This window comes from Copadichromis virginalis, linkage group LG15, assembly GCF_057382275.1.
Source record: "Copadichromis virginalis isolate Kocher_CV1m ecotype Utaka linkage group LG15, C_Virginalis_male_GT1.1, whole genome shotgun sequence".
NCBI classification, from domain to species: Eukaryota; Metazoa; Chordata; class Actinopteri; order Cichliformes; family Cichlidae; genus Copadichromis; species Copadichromis virginalis.
The window spans coordinates 32,706,008-32,728,099 of record NC_140632.1 but is presented as its reverse complement, the minus strand read 5'-3'; the positions used below and the strand labels follow the sequence as shown (position 1 = coordinate 32,728,099).

The 22,092-nt window shown below is 42.9% G+C and overlaps 1 protein-coding gene across 4 annotated transcripts in view; it reads left to right on the top strand.

Moving 5' to 3' along the window:
• The window catches only part of ankrd6b (ankyrin repeat domain 6b), a 74,493-nt gene that overhangs the window by 13,951 nt on the left and 38,450 nt on the right, over nt 1-22,092 (top strand). For 2 of the 4 annotated variants that reach the window (XM_085432938.1, XM_085432939.1), the window contains exons 2-3: nt 6,817-7,167; nt 20,069-20,167. In XM_085432938.1, the coding sequence (XP_085289064.1) occupies nt 7,042-7,167; nt 20,069-20,167 (225 nt within the window). In that variant the 5' untranslated portion in view covers nt 6,817-7,041. Of the gene's footprint in view, nt 1-6,816; nt 7,168-20,068; nt 20,602-22,092 lie in introns of those variants that run through there. The other 2 variants (XM_085432937.1, XM_085432936.1) reach the window with 1 other exon arrangement.

The following is a 22,092-nucleotide window of genomic DNA, read 5'->3' as shown; positions in this document are numbered from 1 at the left end:
TCATTTTTGTATGTTTATGATCCACCTCATTGCACAAAGGTAATACAGCTAGAGTTTTTGATGTTTTCACCTTCAGAGTCAGAGAGTCTCAAAGTGCTATTTCTATTTAATAAGCTAAATATGCAGGCTGTAATCTCTTTTTGTAATTTTCTAAGTTGAGAGTGCGACAGGTGAAAGCAAAACTGAACATGACGCACACCAGACAGGAGGCTATCGAAGAAAAACAGGAAGTACAGGGAACACACACATTGACACACAGACTGATGGAACCCAGGGAACAGAGGAAGGAGAGAGAGAGCGAGGGACGAGAGAAACCAGACACACACGCATCCAGAGACATGACTGGGCAAACAGGGAACTAGACAAACACGAAGACAATACTGACCTAACTGGGTGAATGCTGAGGGAAGGACACAGAGACAAGACAAAGACGTGAACAGGACCAAATAACAACTTAGACGAGAAATACTGAAGAAACCCAAACTAAACTAGGAAACATAAAATACACAGAGAACTCCAGAACACAGTAAATTATTGTAATATTGTGTACTTATTTATTACATTTAAATTAAATAATCAAAACATAAATAATGGGCCTTATGTGGCATTAACCCGTAGTGACACACACTAGATGACCCTGTGCAGTCCCTTCCCCGAGGCCTCCAGCTATCACTACTGCTATTCTTTTAATCATCTCATTTTGGGTTCCTGACATCCATCTCACTCACATGTCGCAGTTTACTTCATCATTGCCGCCTTTAAGAACCTTTTTGCTTGATTAAGCAACTTTTCATACCCCATTAGTAATGTAATCAATAAACAGTATTAACAATTGTAAAACAGAAATAACATACAAACATTTATTCATAATACAGGCATTACATCTCTTTTAATAATTTTCCCTTTTCAACTTAAGAAATTCAGCTTGCATGGATTGTGCATGAGAAGGATGTTTTTTTCTGGAGTGAGCAGGTTGCAGGTTTTCCTCCCCTGACCCCTGTGAAAAGTGAGGGCTTGGCATTTCTTGTTTTTTGTACTCAGTTTTGAGTTCCTACAAGTTTGCACAAAAGCTTTGTTGTCTAGCTGTGAGCGAAGAGCCTCACTGTGACTGCCAAGGCTTCTTTGTGTGCATGGGTCTCTGGCTGAACAGACTCTTCAGCAGAATCAACAGGAATGTGGTCTGGGAGAGAATTCCCCCCTTTTTTAATTCAGTTTCACCTGGCAGCAGGGAGCCATTCAAATGTTACTATGGTGCATTGGCACTCTTTTCAGCCTCTGTCAATCAGCCTCCGAGAGTAGTGACATAGGCCTGTGAACTTTCTTTGCCATTCCACCGTTTGTGTGATCTTATTTTAATTTTTTGGGGAAGTTTCAAGGAAACTTTCAAACCTCCAAGTCTTATAACAGACTGCATGGTTTCTACAAATCTATGTTGCTTATGGCAGCGGTCCCCAAACGTTTTTGCGCCATGGGCCGGTTTAATGTCAAACAATATTTTCACGGACCAGCCTTTAAGGTGTCGCGGATAAATACAACAGAATAAAATGATACGACCAAGACAAAAACTGTGGTATTTTGTAAATATAATAACAAACGCAAATTCACTGTGTAATTGTGTAACTTTATTAGTAGCGTCCTCCTGAAATGTGCCAACTAAACTGAAAGTAACATCCTCCTCTCTGCCCCTTAATGCTCTCTGGTTGCTGTGGTAACACATAAATATTTCTTTCAAAATAAGACACACAACTACACCACGAGAAAAGACCCAGGGAAACCAAGTTAGCAATAAAAACCCTGAAAACCATAAATTTCACACCTAAGCCTCAACTCTCACAGCCTGGTACCAAACGACTCACGGACCGGTACCAGTACGTGGCCAGGGGGGTTGGGGACCACTGGATTATGGGTTATCAGTATTACTGACTAGATGGAGATTTTGGGTATAAGTCCTGCTATGTTAAAGAGAAGCATCTCATGGTCATGTCAAAATTCCTACTCACTCCCATCTACATCTAGAAAAAACAACAGACGCATTTTGAGCAGAATCAGGCAGATGCCTACAGATAATTAAGCCATTTTCTGTCCCTCTTACTGACCACCTCCCCAGCAGACATCTAACTGATAGTCATCACAGTGCTGTAAAAGGTCCTTTGCAATGTTCTGCACGCCCCAAACGACCTCAGCTTGTCCAGCCGATAGGGCCAACTTTGCCCCTTCTTTTCCAGAGTATGAGTGTTATGTGACCAGTTCACTTTATTGGATTTCGTATTGTATTTGAAGTGCAAAATATAGAGGGTAAAGAGAAAGAGAGGGAGCAATGTTCCCTGAGGGGCCCCGTGCTGCATACCACCACCTCACAGACATAGTCCTTAATGTACTGTGGTTTGTTGGTAAGGAAGTCGATTGACACAGTCATTGTTTTTGCAGACTTTTCTTTCCTGTCTTCAATTAGGATAGAGTTTATTCATTAGGTAGATCAGAACTCCATCATATAGAAAATCTGTTGAGGGAATTTAACCTTTGAGTTCCAAAGCAGCATACAAGAAACATAAAGGATTTAGTGTCTCTGTAAAGAGGAGTAGGCCAAAATCTCTCCTTGGCTGTGTGCAAATCTGGTGACTAAGAACAAGAAAAATCTTACCGTTGCGCCACAATGTTTTACTTGAGGATCAAATATTTATTTCCCTCATGGACATCTACATCAATTTGTAACTTTAATTGAATGTGTTTTTCTGGATTTTTGGTTGTTACTCCATCTCTCAATTATTGGAAACTACCATAAATATGAGAGATTTTAGCAATTTCTTTGTAAATGAGCAAACTTACAAGTACAGTAGGGGATCAAAAAATGATTTCTCCCACTGTATCGACATGCCATAGCCTGAGGGACAGCGAATGACCCAATTATACACACAAACATGCATGTTAAAAAGATATCATACACATTAAATAACTTATAGGTGCCCAGTTGTGCAAAGGTTTAGTGATATTAAAACTAATGATGTCAGGTGGAATGAACTGGCAAAAGAAAGCTATGTACCGCCATATTTTATGTGTGAGTTAGGCTAAAAAGTTAGTGTCTCTCTTCTCTGGATTTAGCCATGCAGGCCTGTGGTGCATCGGTCCTGTTGATCTCTTCTGTGCCATGTTATCTCATTCTCTGCTGTTTCCTGTAATGGAAAAAAGAAATAAAATAGGACTGTCATCATAGATAGACTTCAGGAATCAGATGGACCATGCCTCTTCCTCTGTGGAATAGAGCTGTACAATCAGTGCTGAGTGGAAATGCTGTTTTACTCTCTCTCACTTCCTGTCTAAAACGTAGGTTACAAGCTTGTATATTGCTTTTATGATGTCCATGTAAAAAGAAATCATCACAAAGTGCAATAATTTTACTGATCATGTTTCTTTGTGTAGTGATACATTTCTCTGTTGTTGAGGTTAAGGTTACAAAGATTTTTTTTTATATTTGTTGTCATCTCCAACATGTCATTTCTTGTGCCACCTGTAGCACAGAAAAACGTTCTGGCTTCCAGGGTTTGCTGTTCTCTTATGATTGCATGGACAGCTTACCTTTAAGAGGCCAATAAGTGACAAAAGAAAACCTTCAAACAAGTTATGACTGTTAACATTGCATTGTTTGTCCACCAGAAGGCAACGTCTCTGTTGCTATTTAAGCAAATACAACAATCAGCTGACCTGAGCAGAGTTGGCTTGCAAAGAAGTAAATAACTACATGTAACAAACATTGAAATGTTGTAGCAATCTGTTTGTTGTGTATGACAGAAAGAAAAAAAGTTTGGAAGATCAGATTTTTAAATTAGACACAGAAAGACATGAGACGTGTGATACAAAATGTTGGTGTTTTCTCCCCCTTTTTTCGCCCTTTCCCCTTTCGACCCAAAGTGCTTGCTCATAGAGGGTCATATGATTGTTGGGTTTTTCTCTGTATGTATTATTGTAGGGTCTGCCTCACAATATAAAGTGCCTTGAGACAACTGTTGCTGTGATTTGGCGCTGTGTAAATAAAATTGAATTGAATTGGCCGGCTGTTAATTTGTGGTTTGCTTGTTAGACCTTGTGAATTATGCTCGTTGCAGCTCTGACTTAAGCGCCGATAAACACCTCACAGATGATATGATATAATTTTCTACCAGAGGACAGAGTTTATGCAAGGGCAAAAGCCTATAGCATAGGATTAGGAATTTTAGGTTTCTGACCCAATTCATATTCCAAACAATTCAATTCTGTGTTGTTTTTATATTTACTTCACCACCAGCACCAGCCATTAGTAGGACAAATTTGGCTTAGAGACAGTTAACAGTAAAGTTTCAATTTGGAGGCATTTACTAAAACACTTGTATTTGTACGTTGTTTATGACATGACTGACATGACTAAAATCATCAAATAACATCTCATTGGCATAACTCTCTCGCTTGTTCATTTACTTTCTCTCTTATCATGTTTGGTCAGAAACATTGAATAATGTAGAAGCTAGAGGGATGTTGGTTTAGTGAAACATCTGCTTGCAGTAACATAACATTTTGTCATCAACTCAGTTGTTATTTCGCTTGAGTTTTCTCTTATCACCTTCAAACACGTGTGTGCAAGGAGGAACAAGGAGAGTAAGTAGTATGACTTTAAATGACAGCAGCATAATTACTCAAATGACTTTCGTTTAATTTATGTCTGGCATGTTGCCATTTATTTTACTAGTAAAGAGCAGTAAATTTATGTTATTTAATGTATTTGTTATATTTGATTTTACAGAGATTTGCAGCTGCTTAAGTTGAGACTGGTCTTGGCTTACACATAAAATTATTTCCAAACTCTTCCTTACAGTAAGGACTGTAGCTTATTTATTTAACATTGATATTAAATCTGTACTTGGTATTTGTAATACCAAGCCAAGGTATTGGTATTGGATTGTTTTTATAGGAATCCACCAAGCCTCCATTGCTCACCTTCAGCTTGTGCAAAATGCTGCTGCTCGATTTTTTTTATCTAGTGCAAGCAAGCGGGAGCACATCACTCAGATTTTAGCTTCAAGTGTTTTACCAGTCCATTTTAAAATTGTTTTATTTGTCTTTAAGTCTCTCTAATGGTTGTGCCCCATTTTATCTGTCTGAACCGCTGCGCCCACATGTCCTGTCTCTTGCTCTCAGGTCAGCAGACCAGATCCTTTTGCTTGGTACAAAAATGCAACACAAACTCAGAGGTGACAGAACTTTTGCAGTTGCAGCCCCAAAATTATGGAATTATTTACCATTGTACATCGGGCAGGCTGTTTCGAAATGACGTTTAAAAACACAGTTTTACTCCCTGACTTTGACCCAGTGTAAGGTGTTGACTGTGTTTTTTAGCTACTTTTTATGTCCTTTTTTATTGTTTAATCTCTACAGCTCTTTTGTGTTTCTATATCTTTTACCTTCTTTTTATGTAAAATACTGTATGGATCAGTGCAGCCCTATTTAATTTTTTTAAATCAGATTTATTGTGTGACTTTCTTTCCAGTGACATATGTAAAGAAAGTTAATTTAAGTAATGTTTGAAAACTTAAATATTCATTTAGTTTACAGCTGTTTGAGCTAGTTTCAGTGTGTATTAAGGGCTTGCTTCTCAGAATCAGAATCAGAATGGGTTTATTGCCAGATGTTGAGGTTTACAACATTAGGAAATTGCTGCGGTGCTTCAGTGCAGACAATAAGAATTAAAGTGCTATGTAGAAAGAAAGATATGTGCATGAGATATACATGAGATATATACATGAGAATAAGAATTATGAGTGCTACGTAGAAAGATATATACATGAGTGCAGGTGGTGATCAGTGCCAAACATGAAATGATGCAGTGACACAGCGTAGGGTCATGTGTTAGTGGCGGGGACAATCATGTGGTTATTGTTCATGTGTCCAACAGCAGAGGGGAAGAAACTGTTCTTGTGGCGAGAGGTTCTGGTGCGAATGGACCGGAGCCTCCTGCCTGAGGGGAGCAGGTCAAACAGACTGTGTCCAGGGTGAGAAGGGTCAGCTGAGATCCGGGCTGCACGCCGCAGTGTCCTGGAGGTGTACAGGTCCTGCAGAGATGGGAGTCTGCAGCCAATCACCTTCTCAGCAGAGCGCACAACACGCTGCAGTCTCTGTTTGTCCCTGATAGTGGCTCCAGCGTACCACACGGTGATGGAGGAGGTGAGGATGGACTCGATGATTGCAGTGTAGAATTGCATCATCGTCCGTGTTGGCAGGTTGAATTTCTTCAGCTGCCTCAGGAAGTACATCCTCTGCTGGGCTTTCTTGATGACGGAGGTGATGGTGGGCTCCCACTTCAGGTCCTGGGTGATGGTGGTACCCAGGAAGCGGAATGAGTCCACAGAGGTGATGGGGGTGTCAGTCAGGATGATGGGGGGGAGTGGGGCTGTGTGCTTCCTGAAGTCCACAATAATCTCCACTGTCTTCTGGGCATTCAGCACCAGGTTGTTGTGGCTGCACCAAGACACCAGACGTTCAACCTCCCTCCTGTAGGCAGACTCGTCCCCGTCCGAGATGAGCCCAATGACGGTGGTGTCATCTGCGAACTTGATTAGCTTGACAGACTGGTGGGTGGAGGTGCAGCAGTTGGTGTACAGGGTTTCTACAGCAAACCAGTCATTAAATTATCAAATTTGACCCCTGTTTTGGGGTTTTACGCTCTCACTAGATTATTTCTGTTCAACTCACTTGATTCTACCAGAAATGTACATAGGCCAAGAAACCTGAAGAATAGTGGTGTCACTGTCTGGTTTTCCTGGTTGATAACCTGCTATGGCTTGTTTCCAGTTCTCTTCCAAACAGCTGTCAGGATGAAGAGGAGGAACCCTGGTAGTGTGAAGAGGTTGTAGAACAAAACAAAAGAACAGAAGAATAAACGGCATCCTCTTGGGCTCTTCTTTGGGACTTCTGTCTGCACTGGCGCTCACTATGAGTTAGAGCATGTCATAGCCCATTTCTACAGCTGCTTTTTGGAGACAGCAGCAACCACAACTGGAGACAGCACCCTGCTTCATGAACCAGCGGGATGCAGCGGAGGTCCTCGCACTCTCCGAGCGCCTCCTCGTAGCTTCACACAAAGGACAAGTTGACAGTGTGGTCCAGCTTATCAACAAAGGCGCAAAAGTAGCCGTTACCAAGGTAAGTGATACAATTATGTACACTACCAGTCAAAAGTTTGGACACAGGACTATTTACATTGTAGATTCTCACTGAAGGCATCAAGACCACGAATGAACACATATGGAATTATGTAGTAAACAAAAAAGTGTGACATAACTCAAAACATGTTTTATATTTTGGATTCTTCAAAATAGCAACCCCTTGCTTTGATTACTACTTTGCACACTCTTGGCATTCTCTCGATGAGCTTCATGAGGTCGTCACCTGAAATGGTTTTCCAACAGTCTTGAAGGAGTTCCCAGAGACGCTGAGCACTTGTTGGCCCTTTTGCCTTCACTCTGCAGTCCGTATAATCCCAAACCGTCTTGATTGGTTTTAGGTCTGGAGACTGTAGAGGCCATGGTGCAGCACTCAATCACTCTCCTTCTTGGTCAAATAGCCCTTGCACAGCCTGGAGGTGTGTTTGGGCTCATTGTCCTGTGCTATTCAGTTATATTTTCAAATCCATCTGCATCTGTGCAGGGGCTGCTGCACAGATGGTGTGACCAAATCCTTTTCCTGAGCTGGGACTAATGAATGCTGGTAAGCTAAGGATATCTCAAATGGGAAGAGTTCTGTACCAGATAACATTAGTGAGTTGTGACCATACGCTATCCAAGATAAGTTTAAACTCCAGGAAGACAGAATAATAGTGGACCTATTAACTATGGAGACCATTTGATTTGAATCAAAGGTGAAATCAAATAGACCAATACGGCAAGGCCGGGATGGTCCATTTGGTAAAGTAAATCCGTTGGGCATCTTTCTTTGCCTTTAGACAATAATTCTGATGGCAAAAGAACCAAACGGGACAGGCAAAAAACAAACAAACAAACAAAAAAACAAACTATGGAGACCAGTAATATCTCTACATAAGGAGGTAAGCAAGTGACAAAATCTAATCAAAACCTGCAACACCTGCTGGATAAGATGGTTATTTCCCAGTGTGAAGTCCTAACATCAAGGCCTTCCAGTTACCCCCTTCCACAAAGGTTAGCCTGACTTTCAGCAGGTTGCATTTTCCAATATCATAATTACATGGAACAGGTGTTAGAAGCCGGGAAAAGTAACTATAGGGGCAAAGCTTACTTTCTTGTCCTGAATATTGGAACAGGACTGGACTGACATCGGAGTCTAGAGGCATTTAACTCCACAATGAACTAAAGTTTGGGGTTGGGTTAGACCAGGATGGGTGCTGGTGTGAAACGCTCCTTAAATTTACGGAAGGCAATGTCGATTTCTGTGGACTGAGAGATGGGAACTTTGGGAGAGATGAGTTTGGTGAGTGCAGTATCTGTCTGAGTGAAGTTATGGAGGGTGGTTGGTAGCGGCCACTCATCCATAGCCTTGGTCTTCTCCAGGTCTGTCTTCACCTGCATCAACACATATTCCAAAAATGTTACACATGAAATTCTCACTTTTCAGTTTTCATGTACAGCCTTTGGGGGACTTGGTTTATATGACAGCAGTGTTTACTGAGAGATTTGAACAAGACCTAAATATTGTCAAGATATATGAAAGCAAACATGTCCAAGAAATAACTTAACACATGGTTTTTAAGAGCCATGTTAGTCAAACCAAAAGACATCAGTAAATACCCAAACTGTCCTAGGGGAGTGTTAAAAACAGTTTTCCACCCATCATTCTGTGAGTCTAAGCAGGTGGTAGGCAAGTCCAGTTTTATGAAAATGTTGGCTCTGTGTAATGGTTTGAATGCTGAGCTGATGAGAGGGAGTGGGTATTTATTTTTAATGGTGATCTGCTCTGATTAACTCCATGTTAATCTATACAAGGTCTTAAGCTTATTTTACACTAGTACCTACTCGGCTTGACTCGACTCAAGCTGAGATGGTATACCTTCTGCTAAGTCTATGGCTTGTTGTTAGACTTGGGGACCACGATCTTGGATTTTGTGCAGCCATTTCCTTCACTTTTGGGTTTCAAAAATGTTGGTTTTTGATTTCTATATAGGAATCACACTCACGAATCATCGAGTAACGCGATTGACTGGGCAATTTATGGCATGGAGTCTGTTGACGTCACATTTTTGGATGGACTCAATTCACTTGGAACCTATCAGAACAGGTGCTAAAAAAGTACCTGGTACCAAGTGGTACCCCTTAATGGAAAACCCTAAAAACCCAGTCAAATCAAGTTGAGTCAGGCGAAGTTGAGCCAAGTAGGTACAAGTGGAAAAAGGCATCAGTGTCATGTTTTTTGGTTTGGCAATAAAAAAAACCCTAACAGTAACCAGAGCAGAAGATGGCTGGATGATTCTTGCTGCTAAGCATTTCCGTGTATTTTTCCATGGCCTCTCTTTCTGGCTGAGAGAGGTTGTATAAACTACTGGTGGGTAGTGTGACTCCTGGTAGAAGGTTGATGGCACAGTCAAATGGGCAGTGTGGCGGCAGAGACAGAACTTTGTCCTTACTGAACACCAGATGTATCAGAATCAGAATCAGAAAGGGGTTTATTGCCAAATGTTGAGCAGGTTTACAACATTAGGAAATTGCTGCGGTGCTTCAGTGCAAACATAGTGTCATAAATAGCACTTAAATAGTGTCATAAATAGCACTTAAATAGACATGAAAAAATAAAAGTAGGGATAAGAATTAAAAGTGCTACGTAGAAAGATATGTGCATGAGCTATACATGAGATATATACATGAGAATAAGAATTAAGAGTGCTACGTAGAAAGATATATACATGAGTGCAGGTGGTGATCAGTGCCAAACATGGAATGATGCAGTGACACAGCGTAGGGTCATGTGTTAGTGGTGGGAACAGTCATATGGTTATTGTTCATGTGTCCAACAGCAGAGGGGAAGAAACTGTTCTTATGGCGGGAGGTTCTGGTGCGAATGGACCGGAGCCTCCTGCCTGAGGGGAGCAGGTCAAACAGACTGTGTCCAGGGTGAGAAGGGTCAGCTGAGATCCGAGCTGCACGCCGCAATGTCCTGGAGGTGTACAGGTCCTGCAGAGATGGGAGTCTGCAGCCAATCACCTTCTCAGCAGAGCGCACAACACGCTGCAGTCTCTGTTTGTCCCTGATAGTGGCTCCAGCGTACCACACGGTGATGGAGGAGGTGAGGATGGACTCGATGATTGCAGTGTAGAACTGCATCATCGTCCGTGTTGGCAGGTTGAATTTCTTCAGCTGCCTCAGGAAGTACATCCTCTGCTGGGCTTTCTTGATGACGGAGGTGATGGTGGGCTCCCACTTCAGGTCCTGAGTGATGGTGGTACCCAGGAAGCGGAATGAGTCCACAGAGGTGATGGGGGTGTCAGTCAGGATGATGGGGGGGAGTGGGGCTGTGTGCTTCCTGAAGTCCACAATAATCTCCACTGTCTTCTGGGCATTCAGCACCAGGTTGTTGTGGCTGCACCAGGACACCAGACGTTCAACCTCCCTCCTGTAGGCAGACTCATCCCCGTCAGAGATGAGCCCAATAACGGTGGTGTCATCTGCAAACTTGATTAGATTGACAGACTGGTGGGTGGAGGTGCAGCAGTTGGTGTACAGGGAGAAGAGCAGAGGAGAAAGAACACAGCCCTGAGGGGAGCCGGTGCTGATGGTCCGGGAGTCCGAGACATTCTTTCCCAGCCTCACATGCTGCTTCCTGTCCGTCAGGAAGTCAGTGATCCACCGGCAGATGGGATCAGGCACATTCATCTGGGAAAGCTTGTCTCGGAGATGGTCTGGAAGGATGGTGTTGAAGGCAGAGCTGAAGTCCACAAACAGGATCCTGGCGTAGGTTCCTGGGGAGTCCAGATGCTGCAGGATGAAGTGTAGGGCCATGTTGATGGCGTCGTCTACAGACCTGTTGGCTCTATATGCAAACTGCAGGGGGTCCAGGAGGGGGGCCGTGAGGGTCCTGAGATGGGAGAGAACTAGGCGCTCAAAAGACTTCATGACCACAGATGTCAGAGCCACGGGTCTGTAGTCATTTAATCCAGTGATCCTAGGTTTCTTGGGGACAGGGATTATGGTGGAGGACTTGAAGCAGGCAGGCACATGACATGCCTGCAGTGAGGAGTTGAAAATGCCAGAAAACACTGGGGCCAGCTCGTTTGCACAGTGTCTGAGGGTGGCAGGAGACACGCCGTCTGGGCCGGGAGCTTTCCGAGCATTCAGGTTCTTAAACTGCTTCCTCACATCTGCTTCATGAATATGAAGAGTTGTGGTGGGAGGAGGTGGTGTGAAATCCTCTTTTGTGTGGGGTGAGGAGGGGGGTGTTGTAGGTGAACAGTTTGAAGGTGGTGATGGCTCTATGGAGGGGGGAGAGGTGGGGGAATTAGTGTCCAAAGTGCCTCTATTGTTGGGGCCGTTGGAGGTGTGAAGGCTGCCTGATGGCTCGTCAAAACGGCAGTAGAAGTCGTTAAGGGTGTTGGCTAAGAGCAAGTCATCAGTGGAGTGGGGGGTTTTAGGCTTGTAGTTTGTGATATTCCTAAAACCTTTCCACACAGAGGCCGAGTCATTCTCTGAGATCTGCTGCTGCATCTTCTCAGAGTGCTGATGTTTAGCAATGTCCACTTCTTTAGTGAACTTGTACTTGGCCTCTCTGTAGCAGTCCCTGTCTCCGCTTCTGAACGCCTTTCTCTTTTCCAGCCACAGCTTTTTGAGTTTAGGAGTAAACCAGGGTTTGTCATTGTTATAACTCACCCTGGTGCGTGATGGCACAATGCTGTCCTCACAGAAGTGGATATAGGAGGTGACAGTGTCCGTAAACTTGTCCAAGCTGTTAGCAGCAGCCTTCATTGTGTCCCAGTCTGTAGACTCCAAACACGTGCGAAGCTCCTCCACAGCCTCGTTGCTCCACAGTTTTTTAGTCCTCACGACAGGTTTGGAGAGCTTCAGCCTCTGTCTGTACGCGGGGATTAGGTGGATCATAACGTGGTCAGAAAGTCCGAGTGAAGCGCGGGGCACCGCGCGATAGGCCCCGCTGATCGTGCTGTAACAGTGGTCTAATGTCCTCTCCTCTCTGGTCTGGCATTTAATATACTGCTTGTATTTGGGAACCTCATGGCTCAGATTGGCTTTGTTAAAGTCCCCAAGAGCAATGATGAGAGAGTCCGGGAATGTCCGCTCCATGTGCAGTATCTGCTCCGCGAGTGCGCACTGAGCTGCCTGCGCATCTGCGTCTGGCGGGATGTAAACAGCGGCCAGGATGAATGAAGCAAACTCCCGCGGAGAATAAAATGGTTTGCAGTGGATAAAAAGATATTCCAGAGAGGAAGAGCAGTGCTGAGCAATCACTGTTACATCTGTGCACCAGCCACTATTGATGTAGAAGCAGACCCCTCCACCTTTGGACTTACCGGAGAGAGCGGCCTGCCGGTCCGCGCGCAGCAGATGGAAGCCCTCCAGCTTGAGCGCGCAGTCTGGGATGTTCTCACTGAGCCACGACTCCGTAAAACATAAGACACAGGAGGAGGCAAAGTCTCTGTTCATGCTTCTCATCAGGGCCAGTTCGTCAATCTTATTCCCGAGTGAGCGTACATTAGAAAGGAAGATCCCAGGAAGAGCAGTTCGCAGTCCGCGTCTCCTCAAACGCACGAGTGCGCCGGCTCGCTTCCCTCTCTTTCGGCGTCTCGCTTTCCTGGTCAGAGTCAGCAGTAAATCTGCCGCAGATGCGACAAATATTGGAAATAAATCCACAGGCGTTGTAGTCCTGTAGTTAAGGAGCTCTTCTCTGGTGTACGAGTATCCAGAGGAGTGCCCAGACACAGAAGAAATGCACAAAAACCAAACAAAAGTAACGCACTGAAGCACCAGGGCGACCATACGCGGCGCCATCTTGGTTCCATGTAGATCATGGTATTCCTTTGAGACTGAGAAAATACAAAGCAGCAAGTGCTCATGGTGGTTCTGTCTTGGGTAGGACTATAACGATTCATCAAGTAATTAGAATATTTTGATTTAAAAAAAATTGGACACAAATGTTTTGCTTTGATGCATAGTTTAAAACATGGCTCTGTAGTGCATCGATTTGTTTAACAATCATGAACATTTCACCTACATTTGCACCTAAAAACAGACCTTCAATATAAATATTTAGGAGCAGCAAGTGAATAAAAAGTCTGACAATGTTAAGCCCACATAACCAAACACAAAACAAAAACACTGATAGCACAACAGCAGCAGTGCTGATGACGTTGGCATAGTGTAACATGGAGCTGGAGTCTGTTTACATACTGCGAAGAGTAAAGAGGCAGAGCTGTTACCAAGATGATTAGCTCAAGTTGAGTGAATGAAAACGTGTTTCTAGCATCCAATACAGCAGCACTTATTCCTGTAATCACCAATAAAACCTTTACTGGGAACAAGCTATCGGGAGTCTTTCATCAAAACACCTGATCAAAAAACTCCAACGAGAAGAAAAGCAAACTCTGTAGCTTCTCCTGTTTATTTTGTCTGATGAATCCAAATTTGAAGCTGGTTTAACAGAAGAGGGGCCTGAAAACTGAAGGCTCGCTGTCTCTCATTCTGCTCATACTCTAGGAACCACATGTAATAGAATAGAATAGAATAGAATTCAACTTTATTGTCATTGCACATGCACAGGTACAGGGCAACGAAATGCAGTTTGCATCCATCCAGAAGTGCTTTAGTGATATAGATATATTACGATATATATTAGCAATAATATAGATATGTGAGTATATTACAGAAATGGGTCTATTATGGTATGTTATAATGTACACGGTATGAAGTATGTTGTGAATATTCTATAACTATAAGTATGTACAGGCTGTAGTGAGTACAAGCTATGTACAGGATATGAACAGGATATAAATATGAAAAACTATACAGAATATGAAATAAATAACTTTACAGAATCTGGGATATACAGCTATACAGAAATGGGAACTATGCAAGTTGTAAACAGTTGTAGGATTAAAGATTATCGAATGTACAGAATGATTATTTACACAGAGCTATACAGTAGTGCAGTTAAGATAAGTGAGATATAATTCCTACAGAGGCTATATAAAGTGCTAGTGGTTGTGAGTGGTGGTTCACTCCATGTTATTATTGTGTTTGAGGGTACAGTTGTCCATTGTGGGTGTGTGTATGTTCAGTCCATGAGTTTAACGTGGGTCAGATGTCAGGAGGCAGAGTTCAGGAGTCTGACAGCTGTGGGGAAGAAGCTGTTCCGGTACCTGGTGGTCTTAGTCCGGAGGCTCCTGTGGCGCCTCCCAGAGGGCAGGAGGGTGAAGAGTCCATGTGATGGGTGACTGGGGTCTTTGATGATTTTCCCAGCCCTTTTCAGACACCGCTTCCTGTAGATGTCTTTTATGGCAGGAAGTGGTGCTCCGGCGATGCGCTGGGCAGTTTTCACGACCCTCTGCAACGCCTTCTGGTCCAAGGCAGAGCAGTTCCCGTACCAGACTGTTATACAGTTGGTCAGGATGCTCTCGATGGTGCAGCGATAGAAGTTCACCAGGATGTCTGAGGACAGGTGGTTCTTCCTCAGAGTCCTCAAGAAGAAGAGGCGCTGGTGAGCCTTCTTGACCAGCTTGGAGCAGTTGGTCGTCCAGGTGAGATCCTCGGAGATGTGGACTCCCAGGAACTTGAAGCTGCTCACACGCTCCACAGCCGTCCCCTTAATGTGGATGGGTGGATGTGGGTCAGCATTCCTCCTGTAGTCCACGATGAGCTCCTTGGTCTTCTCGGTGTTAAGCAGCAGGTTGTTTCTGTCGCACCACTCAGCCAGACGATCCACCTCCTCCCTGTAGGCGGCCTCATCGTTGTCACTGATGAGGCCAATCACCGTGGTGTCATCTGCAAACTTAATGATGGTGTTGGAACCATCAGCAGGTCTGCAGTCGTGGGTGAAGAGGGAGTAGAGGAAAGGGCTCATCACACAGCCTTGTGGTACACCGGTGTTCATTGTGATGGTAGATGAGCAGCGGTTATCCAGCTGCGGTTATAAGCCCGCAGTCCGAGAGCAAAGTGCTCTAATGGGGTGATTATTCAATAATCTGCAGTAAGCCTTCAGAAGTTGTATTAAAACAGATGCAGATGACCTGTTAACTTAGTCTGATACTAGACTTGTTAAATTATACAGCTTACTGAAGGCTGACGGCAGCTATTCTATTGTATATGGAAGTGATACCTGCAGCAAACAGGGGTGAGTCTAAAGGGTGGATGGGGTGTACTTGGTCCATGTACATTTTACATATACATGGACCATTAAACTCTGAGCCACTGACCTGAGGGTTGTTAGGTTAGACACTGAATTAATATTATTAATATTAATATTAATTAATGTGTACATGCTCATAACATGTTTTCAGCGCAAAACATGTCTGCTATTAATTTCAGAAAACCTTCCAAAAAGACAGACTGAAGGTACATTTTTATGCCTTTGTTTAGATTATGTAGTTGATATTTGACTATACTTGAGATTATTTATATAATTTTTGCATTTAAGAAAACGCTGTTTGCATGTTTCAATTAAACATAATGAGTTGAAGTTGGCACTGAGCTGCAGGGATCCAGATGTTTAACACTATCACAGCTGAGCTGCTGTAGAGCCAGATGGATTCCACTGACACAGCTTCCTTAGGGCTGTGCTTCATTCTTTATATATGTCTTGGGTCGAAAGCTGAGTCCACACTATGCTTTTCCAAATAAAGTATGCATTTCTTACTCTAAATAAACAGGGCAACTCGTCTCCCCTCTGCTAGGAAACAGATTTATCAATTACAGACACTATTCAGTTGCCCGTGAACGTTAGTATATGGTTTGACTAAGCTGCTGCTATATGCTGAAATTTTCAGGATTAGTCATTGAACTAACATCAGTGTTAGCTTGCTGTTATTGGAAAATGGTAAGGTTAACATCAAAGTGTTATCCCACATTGCCTTCATTATATCTATATTCATAACTGTGTCATGTCTGCAAGAATGTTCACGATATTGCCAAAAGTATTCACTCATCTGCTTTCACATATTGGCCTACCCTTTTCCCTATAACAGCTTCAAAGCTTCTGGGAAGACTTTCCTTGTGGTTTAGGAGTGTGTTTACACCTGAGTTGAAATGAGCCAATAAGGACTCCTATTAGGGTAGGTTGGCTTGTGGGACTCCGGAGGCAACTAAGAGGTAGTGGCAGGCCAAGATAATTATGGCTCTGGTAGTAACAGAAGCAAACATTCATGTTTGGAAGGCCCTCTCCCCTGCCACCTCCTCCAGTTTGTCTGGGAGAACACCAAGGCGTTTCCAAGCATGCAATCTCTCCAATGTGGGTCTGCCCCGGGGTCTCTTCCCAGTGGGACTTGCCGGGAACACCTCACTGAGAAGGCGCCCAGGAGGCATCCTTGTGAAATGCTGGAAGCACCTCAACTGGGTCCTTTCGATGTGGGGGAGCAGCTGCTCTACTCTGAGCCCTTCCCAGATGGCTGAAATTATCACCCTATCTCTAAGGGAGAGGCACTGTGTCCCAACCTATCGTTATACGTGATTCTGAGATTCTAAGAGAAATGGTATTAAGTGTGTTGTAACAGAATCATAAGCCCTTTTTTCATTATTACCTACCCGGATCGATTAGCCACAGATCAACACAACTCGACTCAGCTCAACTAGTTTTCCATTACAACCCAGTACTACCCTGTGTGTGCTTGTCATCATAGCAACACATCTGCACGTCCTGTGATGTAATTAATATGAGACAAAGGTGGACATCAAGCTAACGATATACCTGCTGCTTGGGCTGTGGCTTTTCATCAGACTCCAGGGAACACGGCAGTGTTTTTTGGAGCCATTTCCCTCGTTGCCAGTTTCAAAAATTGTGGTTTTGATTTTTTGAACGAGCCACTGACCAGCCAGTCAGTGGCATGCAATCTGACCACGTCACATTTATTACCTGCTCGGATTGCTTGAGCCCCGGCCGAGTAGGTACTAATAGAAAAGGGGCTATAATTTATGTGTGGTTACGCAGACAGTTAACCGTGCTTAATTGCTTAATACTGATCAGAATATAATCAGGTCTAAGTTTAAACTATATAACGAATAGCACTGTTACCTCACAGCAAGAAGGTGGAAGTTTGACTCTACCATCTAGCTGGGGCCTTTCTATGTGGAATTTGCGTGTGTTCTCTTTGGGTTCTCTGACTTCCTCTGATTCCCTGTCTCTCTGTGTTAGCCCTGCAACAGAGTGGCAATCTATCCATCTGTCTTGCCATTTGGTAGCTGGGACAGTCTCCTGCGACCCTGATAAGGATAAGCAGGAGAGGAATGGATGGATTTTAATAACAGGCCTCTCACTCACACTCTTTATCTTCTGCGAGAGGAGCAGTTCAGAAGACAAACTTTTAACTCTTGGATCTAGGATTTTACAGTTGAAATTCCAGCAGAGACATCAGAGGAATTAACCGCTGTCCAAACTCTGAACTTAAAAACCTATTTTGTGTTTTTTTTGGCTTTTTCTCTGCTCATTTTTGCTGTGTTAGATTATAAGTCTGAAACAGCAATAGGATTTCCATTGTTTTCCTGCTAGATTACAACTTCTATTTTCCTGTGGTTTCCCGTTGGACTGTTATTATCAACACCAAAAACATAGATAAGTGCATCTTCAGGTCTGGATGTACTTGTCTCTTCTCAACCTCTCTCCTCTCGAAAATTAGAAAAAAAATCATCGTGTCAGAGTGCATTAAATAGAAAAGTATAACTCAAATGCTTTGATTATTGTTTTGTTTTATTTTATTTTTTAATAGTTTTGTTTTTGTTATTATTATTTGATTCTGCTTTGCTCCTGTTAATTGCTTTAATAAAATATTGAACATTTAAAAAGTCAAAGTGGTGGACATAAGTATAAACAGCTCTTACTACTCTAGCCTAAAAGTAACAGACTTTTAGGGACTTCGAGGGATCTAGAGGGGAGTTTCCTTTAACGGGTGTGGCTCATGAATGCTGGGACTGCAAGGCTACTTGGGGGCGGCTTTTATCAGAGGCAGTGGGGTAGACACTCGGAGGAGAAAGGTAATCAGCTCTGGGCGGGTCCCCTCACCCATTGGCTCCACCTGAGCTCTACACTGCCTACTGGATAATACCCATAGTAGGGCTGAACGATATATCGCATTTGCGATAATATCGCGACATGATCAAGTGCAATTTTCTAACCGCAAAGGCTGCGATTATACTGCGATTATATTATACAATTCATGGGCTGCATCCTCCTGAGGCCGCATTTGTAGACCGATAACGTCACAGCGACGCGCCGAAGGCTGTCCAAATTACTACCATATCCCAGAATTCATAGCGCGGCCCAGCCAAACTCCAGTTTCCAGCAATGGCGGCCGCTACTAAGTTTTAAAATTACTCATACTAATCTTTCTGGGTCACAAAATAAACTTTTAACATATTTTCAGGCGAGAAAGTAGTTGTGTAAACATCAAATATCTGCTCGGTTTATCAAGATATCCCATATTTGCAAAAGTGCTTCGACGTTTTCAGAGGCGTCTGCTACCCACCAGCTCGACAGCTAGCCGGGAGCTCGAGGGTTACTGATGCGGCCGAGAACGGCACAACTCCCGGCACATCATTTTCAGATCACCGCGGAGTTTCGCTGCTCGGGTTAAACGTAATATATAAGTCACTTAGACAACCTAAAAATGTTATTGTTGGGCTTTTTTCAGTGTTTTGTTTGTTCGTGAGTAAATCGGTTTGGCTGAGATTAAAGTTATTAGATTAGATAAAATAAAACTTTATTAATCCCCCGGGTGGGTTCCTCCTTGGTTTTCACACAGCTGACTAAACGTCAAACAGAAAACTTATTAAACAGAAGTATGAGACAGTCGAGAATTTACACCAGTGTCTGGTTATATTTTAGATAGCAAGAAGCAGACGGCCGAGTTTATTAAACTCCACCGAGACAGCGGTGACGCTAATCAGAACTAGCCTTCTGATTAGCTAATCAGAAGGCTAGACCGTCCAATTTCACGCCTTTAAATTTTAAAGGCGTGTTTGTGTGTGTGTTTATACAATTGCTATTATGTTTGCACTTCATGTGTAATGTTACTGACTGCAGAGATCAGTAAGATGTGTGTATTTTTTATTTATTAGTTTTATTTATTTAATATTATTTTTTAATTGAATGACTGTCTAGTAGTTCACAGATGTCGAAAAACTGAGTGTGGTAAAGCCACTGATTTTTTTTATGTATATTTCTGCAATCTGCACATTGTACTGACTTTCATTTTAATGTTTACACCAGGGTTCCTTGTCAGCACTTTATGCTCAGATGTTTGTAAGCTAAAAATAAACTATTGTGTATGTTCAAATATACTGTTGTGATTGAAGAAGTTAAATAAAAATGTCAGTCATCAATTCATGCATCACCTCATGTCATCATAACAGAGGTCTGTCTTCCAGGAAAGAACAGTTTAAAATTAATGTAATATAGTATTGGCCATACTATATGATGTATTGCTTGTCTTTGTTTAATAATACAGAAGACAAATACCTTAAAAAATAATCGCATATCGCATCGCAATCGCAATATTGGGGCAAAAAATCGCAATTAGATTATTTTCCATAATCGTTCAGCCCTAACCCATAGGATCAGAGATTATGGCTTTTTTAAACAGTGAGCTGATCCAGACCTCCTTTGTTTTGGTACCGTGCCCCAGATTGACAGTACATATACATATATACAGCAAAAATATGGATTCTACTGTCTAAATGTATACAATAACATTCATATTTGAGGGTCCTTATATTGGGGAGAAACACACTGTAATGCACTGTTTATTTTCTGTGCAAAATGTGTACTATACTTTTAAAGCATGGACTGAGAATTGGGTTTTCAGTTGACTCTCCAGTGATAATCTTATGTGCACTCTGATGTTGTCTTACTGTTTGTTTTATGTCCATAGTATGGCAGAAGTCCCTTACACTTGGCTGCCTACAAAGGCCATATTGATGTTGTTCGTGTCCTGCTCAAAGCTGGCTGCAACCTGGACATCCAAGACGATGTGAGTAGATTCAAGTCTGTCATCCTTCTGTCCAGTTCCAGCTCTTACCGCAGTCCTAAGCATGTCGTCACCAATAGCTGCTTCTCTTTTTGCTTCTCAATAAATTTTTTTAATTCAGCTTTTTACACAAACATAACTGTAGTTTGATGGCCCCCAGTGGCCTTGAATGGGACTCTCTGGTCTGCCCACTGATGGGTCTTCCTTCAGCATGCAAGTCCATCTTCCCCACAGACAGTGATAACCCAGATCTCTGGTATTGCCAAATTCACTCTCTGTGGTCAATGAGCTCTGCAGCAGGTTGCAGTACAGCCTCCAACACTGGGGGGAGCAAGAGATGCAGACTGAGAAAGAAGGAAAAGGACGATGAGGAAGAAGGGAGAAGCCATTGGAGAAAGGCTAAGAAAGAGCATGGAGGATCAGGGAAATTGAAAGAGGTTAGCCAAATCTGGTCCTACTGATTCAACAAAAATCTGTACCCCCCCATCTTTCCCTGAACACTGCTACTACTCAACCACTGCTCAGCTTCGTTCTAGTGTGGATTGACCCTGTTCTTTGCCTCTCCCTCGTGTTCTTTATCTCATGGAAGTCATTACTCTTTTTTTTCTTTTTGTGCTCTGATGTCAAACTACTACTACTGTCATGTCACTCACTGCTAATCTTCTCTATGGCCAGCATTCCATTTACGGCTGATCTTAAGTGTGGAAACTTTTACTGGGACTCGACTACTTTCATTTCATCACATGAACCACACTGGACAAACTGTGGCTAAACAACATTATCTGTGGTTGCTATAACTGCACCATATTAAAACCATTACTGACATAGTCAGGAATAACTCATTACCCTTAGGAATATACAAAAATGTAAACATTAGAATTAGAATAGAATAGAATAGAATTCAACTTTATTGTCATTGCACATGCACAGGTACAGGGCAACGAAATGCAGTTTGCATCCATCCAGAAGTGCTTTAGTGATATAGGTATATTACAATATATATTAGCAATAGTATAGATATGTAAGTATATTACAGAAATGGGTCTATTATGGTATGTTATAATGTACACGGTATGAAGTATGTTGTGAATATTCTATAACTAAGTATGTACAGGCTGTAGTGAGTACAAGCTATGTGCAGGCTATGAACAGGATATAAATATGAAAAACTATACAGAATATGAAATAAATAACTTTACAGAAATCTGAGATATACAGCTATACAGAAATGGGAACTATGCAAGTTGTAAACAGTTGTAGGATTAAAGATTATTGAATGTACAGAATGATTATTTACACAGAGCTATACAGTAGTGCAGTTAAGATAAGTGAGGGTGTAGATAGTTTCTACAGAGGCTATATAAAGTGCTAGTGGTTGTGAGTGGTGGTTCACTCCATGTTATTATTATGTGTTTGAGGGTACAGTTGTCCATTGTGTGTGTGTGTATGTTCAGTCCATGAGTTTAACGTGGGTCAGATGTCAGGAGGCAGAGTTCAGGAGTCTGACAGCTGTGGGGAAGAAGCTGTTCCGGTACCTGGTGGTCTTAGTCCGGAGGCTCCTGTGGCGCCTCCCAGAGGGCAGGAGGGTGAAGAGTCCATGTGATGGGTGACTGGGGTCTTTGATGATTTTCCCAGCCCTTTTCAGACACCGCTTCCTGTAGATATCTTTTATGGCAGGAAGTGGTGCTCCGGCGATGCGCTGGGCAGTTTTCACGACCCTCTGCAACGCCTTCCGGTCCGAGGCAGAGCAGTTCCCGTACCAGACTGTTATACAGTTGGTCAGGATGCTCTCGATGGTGCAACGATAGAAGTTCACCAGGATGTCTGAGGACAGGTGGTTCTTCCTCAGAGTCCTCAAAAAGAAGAGGCGCTGGTGAGCCTTCTTGACCAGCTTGGAGCAGTTGGTCGTCCAGGTGAGATCCTCGGAG